At 36.0% G+C, this 6,294-nt stretch overlaps 1 protein-coding gene across 1 annotated transcript; it reads right to left on the bottom strand.

Annotated features, from left to right (window-relative positions):
- Nucleotides 1-1,677: 1,677 nt before the first annotated feature.
- On the bottom strand, nt 1,678-3,819 carry LOC131370112 (aerolysin-like protein). Its single transcript, XM_058417215.1, has 2 exons — nt 3,720-3,819; nt 1,678-2,979 (listed from the first exon to the last, which is right to left on the bottom strand). Exon 2 carries the CDS (start codon nt 2,962-2,964, stop codon nt 2,002-2,004), a length of 963 nt encoding a protein of 320 aa, XP_058273198.1. The 5' UTR covers nt 2,965-2,979; nt 3,720-3,819; the 3' UTR covers nt 1,678-2,001.
- Between the last annotated feature and the right edge of the window lie 2,475 nt (nt 3,820-6,294).

Raw genomic sequence — 6,294 nt, 5'->3', positions numbered from 1 at the left:
AACCAGAAAATTTATTGGTGGATTCATGGATCAAACACCAGTTGTGAATTTTACCGTTAAGCACCTTGTTAGGGAACAGCAAGTTCTGCAAAAAGTACTGAAACACTGAACAGTTGGACATGTGCATTCAAAAGTGTAGAGAAGGTCAAATTAAGTTCACCTGGAAAGGTTATAGTGCATTTTAGGTGCATCCTGAAATTTCACCCGAAAGCCGAATATCCTTAACTTATTGTGAGTAGTGTAGTTTTAAGGAAGTGAATGAAAATGAGTCTAGTTCTGTGGATGTGACTGAATCATAGAGCAAATAAAGGTCTTTTTGGGTTGTGGATCATTTCCAGTTACTGGAAGCTGAGTGTGATTGATCATGTGCACACATACTTTTAACAATATAGTTATAGTTTGTATATATATTTTATTACCCTCTATTATTCGTATTACTTTTTGGTTACCTGCAAAACATTTAAGTTTTATCAAGTTAAAATGAAACATAACTATAATAATAATAAAGAGCATGTCCAGCCATGTCAACATTGCGTTCCTCCAGAGGATTTCCCATGTTAGCTTTGTTAAGACACGGTGCTCTGGGATGCTGGCGTTCTAAAAGAATCTAGAATAGTACTTAAGTAAAAGTAAAAATGAGTCAGAACATTAGATTTAATTGAGATGGATTTTATTGAGGGAAATCATAAATGAACATGTAAATATAAAAGAATCGAATACAATTGTTACACAAAGCTAGAGTCAAACTAAATATAAAGAACATGAAATGAGATGTAGGTTTGCACCACTGGACATTCACAACCACTTTTCCATCAGAGTAAGTGAAACCCTTGTAGGTTCCACTGGTTTTCTGCCTCTCGTGTCCTCATTTCCCTCCCTCACCCACTCAGGGATCTTACACAAACATTTAGGAATTGCCAAGTTAAAATGGAAAAATAATTCTTCTGTTAAAGAGGCATGTTTATGGAACCTAGCTACCACCAATATAATTAACATATTCAGCTCATAAAGCATTATCAGTCAGTTGTATTACTAGATTACTGATTTATTTATTTTTCAAATTTTTATTAGATGACTTTATACTTCCAAATAACTAGTGCATACCAATTGATTAAAACCAGTTATTCATTATTTATACATGGCAATGCTTTAGAAGTTTCTCTTAACTGAGATGAATAAAGCCTGTGCAACTCCATTTCTATAATAAAAAATACAAGTGGATTTTACTGACATAAAACATAATCAGTTGTTTTTAATATTGTTTAGTTAAAGTGTTCATACCTAATGAGGATTTAAAAACACCTCAGAAGTAACTAATCTTGTACACATTATGGCCAAAGTGGACAAAGTTCTGAGAAATTATAATTAAATGAAAGCAAAAGATAATAATTATAGTATAGAAGTTTAGAAAAAATGTACTTGTAAGTGAAAATTGTGTTCATTTGTTTAAACGTGCTCAAGTAGTGTATGAGTATTCATCTACTCCAGAATATAGAAACATTTTACTGGGAAGACTGGGACTCCATGCAGAGCTTTCAAAGGTTTGAAGGCAACTTAAAAGATTTTTTAAACTCTAACTAGAAATCCTGGTTAGTGGTGGTGCTCAAGAATCATCTAGAATAGTACATAAGTGTGCAAAAATGAGTCAGAACATTAGTTTCACTTGAGATATATTTTATTGATAGAAATCATAATAGATTATAATCTTCTGAATATGTAAAAAGAAAATTGAATACAATTATTACATGAAGCTACAGTCAAACTAGATCTAAAAATAATCAAGTGATATGTTTTGTTAATTACTCAGAATGTTTTGTAAATAATTTTTTATTAATAGAAAATCTTGGTTAGTCTTGCATCACTGGACTATCAGAATAAACTGTAGGAATCATTGCTGTATGTATCTGTATGTATCATTATGACAAGCTAATAATTAAAAATAAAATCAATTAAACCAAGTTAACAGCAAATACAAACATTTTTCATTTTGAGAAATTAACTCTAAGCTACACCAAGAGTTTTGGTTGATTCATTCACAACCACTTTTCCATCAGAGAAAGAGACACCCTTGTAGGTTCCACTGGTTCCAAACTCCAGCACTCTGTCATTACAGCAGGTGATCTTGATGATGCCAGTGAATGGGAGATTGACGTTAGCTTCACCAATTACAGTGCGCGCATCCATGGTTTTACCTGGAGGAACTTTAAAAGAAAATGGGAAGAACTCCATTTTTTCTTCAGTGGTCACCGAAGCATATGTACCTATATCACCAACTTTTAATTCATATCCTGATGAGCTCTCCACAAGCAGTGGAATTCCTGCCTTCACTTTCAGGCAGAATGTGATTTCCAGTTGGTCGGTCACAGACCAGGAGGATGTTGGGGTGATTTTTTCGGAGGCCTCAATTTGGTATTGTTGAGTTGTATTAGTGTTGTTCTGGTAGGACATGGATTTGATGTCAATTTCTTTTACCTTGGGGATCACTTCATGAATGTTGGGATACTCAACATTGGTAAGCTCAGCAGATTTGATGGTATTAATGAATATGAAGCCGAAGCGATCAATATCCCAACCTGAGCGTCCTTTGATTCCTATGCAGATCCCAGAAGCAACATCAACTGGAACTTCTGGATACAGCCTGCCATTTGTCACGCTTACATGGAACTCCCGGGTGAGGTTTGTCTTGAATTTGATGGCACCCAGACGATTTCCATCTTGATTTGGCCAAAGTGAAAGGGAGGTGAGATGCTCTCCATCTTCAAATGTAAACTCTTTCAGATCACCATCAGGCCTACCATACTGTTTGGACTGGTCATCAGCAAGCCACACTGTCACAGCTTTCACCGTAGTTTCATTGACCCAAACACTGATCCTTTTCAACAGGGATCCATTTTCAGTGCCATCAAAATGGAAAGCCTCTCCTCCTTTCCCGCCGACTTCAACAACATTTGCCAGGTATGACATGATCTTGCTCTTAACCTTAAAAAGATAAACATTACGGTTTAAATGTAAAAAAAAATTCTCTTAATAAAGAGGCATGTTTAAGAAGAATTGTGGTTAAAAAATAAAATGCCAGAAGCATGAACTACTGCTGATATTATTTGCTGATTCAGCTCATGAAGCATGATCAACCAATTGTATCATTAGATGACTCTCTGTGTGCTAATGTTCAAAGTAATGCTTTACAAAAAGTTCCCTTAACTGACCTTAACCATGTGCAACACCCAGCCCAGACTATAACATAACAGATGCTATCCTCTGTGTTCTAATCATCTCGTCGATTACCTCACCCAGTTCCTGTTTGCACCATATAACTTCTGAGCTGGATAGATTTATCAGGTATGATCTTGCCTTGCCTTTATATTTTTGCTTGTTTTCTATCTTTCCTTGATACATGTGGTTGAACTGTTTACCCTCAAGACTAGTCTCTCCATTATGTTTCCTCTTCTCATGTCAGCTCTTGGTGTATCACTGTGTCTGAGACCCCTTCACTAACATTAAACATAGTAAATTCCGGCATAATACAGAACTTTGAGACCCTAAGATTTCACTGACATCATCATGTTCAGAGTTGAATTATGCAATTATTAAAGATTAACATACAGACATCAACAACATAAACAGCAACTATAATGCTGTAATACTATAATCTACATACGCAGTAATCTACAAACACAGTAAACCGACATAATGTAATCAAGAATAAACAGCACACTTACAAGGATCTGACAAAGCAGGTAGCAAAAAATGCCTTCTTCAAAAGATGTCTTGTGAAGGATGCAAGTTTATGGATAAGACTGAAGCTGCACGCTCTCATATTTATACCAAATAAAGTGGGTGGTCTTAGACCTTACACCATACTTCCAAGTAACAGTTTTGTTTGTTTGTCTGTGCCATTAGCTGGAATTCAGATTAGACAAGCCTTTCACTCCTTCAGAGGTTGATTGCCTTGAACTGTCAGATCACTTTAAAAGGCACAATGAATTGATTTATTTGTTTGCTTTCCTTTGTGTCACAGAAAACTTTGATAACCTGGACATGGTTTCTGTAACTGTTACTCCAGCCATGTTCACATCCATGCTTTAAAGTACCCTGGTTGAGCAGTTTGATTCTGGTACCATCAGATCCATCCAAGTTCAATTTTATTTAGCTGAAAGAAGACCTTTCTCCAGATGCCCACTCTGGATCCGCAAAGCCAACAGCATTATGGATGACCCCACACACCCTTCCCACACACACTTCACCCTCCTGCCACCTGGAAAAAGGTACCGAAACATTCAGGCCCTCGCAACCAGGCTATATAACAGTTTTTTCCCTCAAGCCATCAGACTCTCAACACTCAGGGACTGGAATGCCCTACACACACACACATACACACCAATACTCAACTATTGTCTTTGCCCTCAGTCTGCTTTCTTTATATTTGACTTTTTTTGCATTTTTACAAATTTGCACACATGCCCTTTATGACAGTGGGATAATTTTTTGTTTACTTCTTAGCCCTTAGTTTTGTGTTGTCTCAAGTAGCTCGGTGTCCTTATGTAGCATCAGAATCCAGGATTAACGAGGTATCATTTCACTGTGAATTGCGTCACCCATATATGGTCAAAATGACCTTCAAAGCCAATTGGCTCGACTTGACCTCATACCACCCTTCCATGGAACAGGTTAGTTAGTTAGTTAGTTAGTTAGTTAGTTAGTTGGAATACAGATAACACACACCCTTATCATTTAGTTACTTTTTAGTACTTTTTGTCACAGAAACTTTTTCTTTGCCAAGAGAATAAAAATAGCTGCTCTTTTTCTATAAATTTCATTCTTCCTCTGTACCGATGATCATTGATCCTGTGTTGAATGTTCTTTTTGTATCTGGTCATTCTCACTGATGTCTGAAGCAATACTGGCTGCTTTATTCTCTCCTGTTTTCTTAATTTTGATCACATTTCTCATGACCTTTCTGATTTTGGGAGGGATTTGCCTAATATTGTGTGTTTTAAGAAAGTTTTATGAATCTGACTGAATGATAGAGCATATAAAGGTCTTTTGTGCAAGAAAGATATTCATTAATCATTTACAGAAATAACACACACCCTGCACTCCTCTTATTGCATAACTTACAGAGAGTGAACAATTTTATATAGCTTTTCCTTGTAATTATACAGAAAATGGTTATTAATATGTATATTGCAGATTCTGGTCCATTTATTTTAAACAAGGATACCAAGTTTTCATGATATGAAATTGAAGAAGGCTCTTGGTGTGGCTAAAGTTAGTTTTAAGGAACTAAATGAAAATTGAATTTTAGATCACACCAGAGTTCATGGAGTTCTGATATAGTTATAAGGAACTGAGTGAAAAGGAATCTAGCTGTTCGGATATGAGTGAATCATACATTCGTTCATTCATTGTCTATACCCGCTTATTCCTAGGACTCCTAGGGTCACGGGGGTCTGCTGGTGCCTATCCCAGCACACATAGGGCGAAAGGCAGGGGTACACCCTGGACAGGTCGCCAGTCCATCGCAGGGCCACACATAGACAAACAACCACACTGAGTGAATCATACAGCATACAAAGTTTTTTTTTGGTTGTGGATCCAGTTACTCAAAAATGGGTGTGATTCACTCATGGTGCTCACGTATTCTTAACAATGTAGGCAGGTTCTATATATTTTATAATCTTTTATTATTTGTATTATGTTTTGCTTATTGAATAACACCTAGGGTTTATCAAGTTAAACTGAAAAAAAAAGATTCTGACAAAGATGCATGTATAAGAATTTTTATTACGATAAGATAATAATAATAAAATATCTCATGCTTAATAAAAAGCACAAGCTACTGAACTCCAGGAAAGATAGAGAGAGAGAGAGAGAGAGAGAGAGAGAGAGAGAGAGAGAGAGAGTGTGTGTGTGTGTGTGTGCAGTATAACAGGAACAATGAAGAGACTGTTAAGGTGCAAAAACTGCCAAGATATACATTAGTCATATACATATACATATACATAGATATACATTAACAGGAATGAAGTGCAAGCTGCACTGACCTTATAGAATAACTTGAAGATTGGAGATTGAATAATTTTATATAACTTTTCCTTTTCATTATGATGGAAATTGTCATTATCATAAATAACAAAGATTAAGGACCAGTTATTTTAAACAATGGTGCCTAGTTGATATGAAACAGAAAAAAGTGAGGCCGATTACCTCTTATAGCTGCTATAATGTAGATCAAGATTCTTTTGTCACTATACAGAGTACAATGAAATTAGAGCAGTCCTTACAGTGCAATTC

Source organism: Hemibagrus wyckioides, linkage group LG02 (assembly GCF_019097595.1).
Source record: "Hemibagrus wyckioides isolate EC202008001 linkage group LG02, SWU_Hwy_1.0, whole genome shotgun sequence".
Taxonomy (NCBI): Eukaryota; Metazoa; Chordata; class Actinopteri; order Siluriformes; family Bagridae; genus Hemibagrus; species Hemibagrus wyckioides.
The sequence above is the reverse complement of the archived record's forward strand: the minus strand, read 5'-3'. Positions and strand labels throughout refer to the sequence as shown.

Coding starts and splice junctions, on each gene's coding strand:
- LOC131370112 (XM_058417215.1), bottom strand. CDS start 2,964: ATGTCATACCTGGCAAATGTTGTTGAAGTCGGCGGGAAAGGAGGAGAG.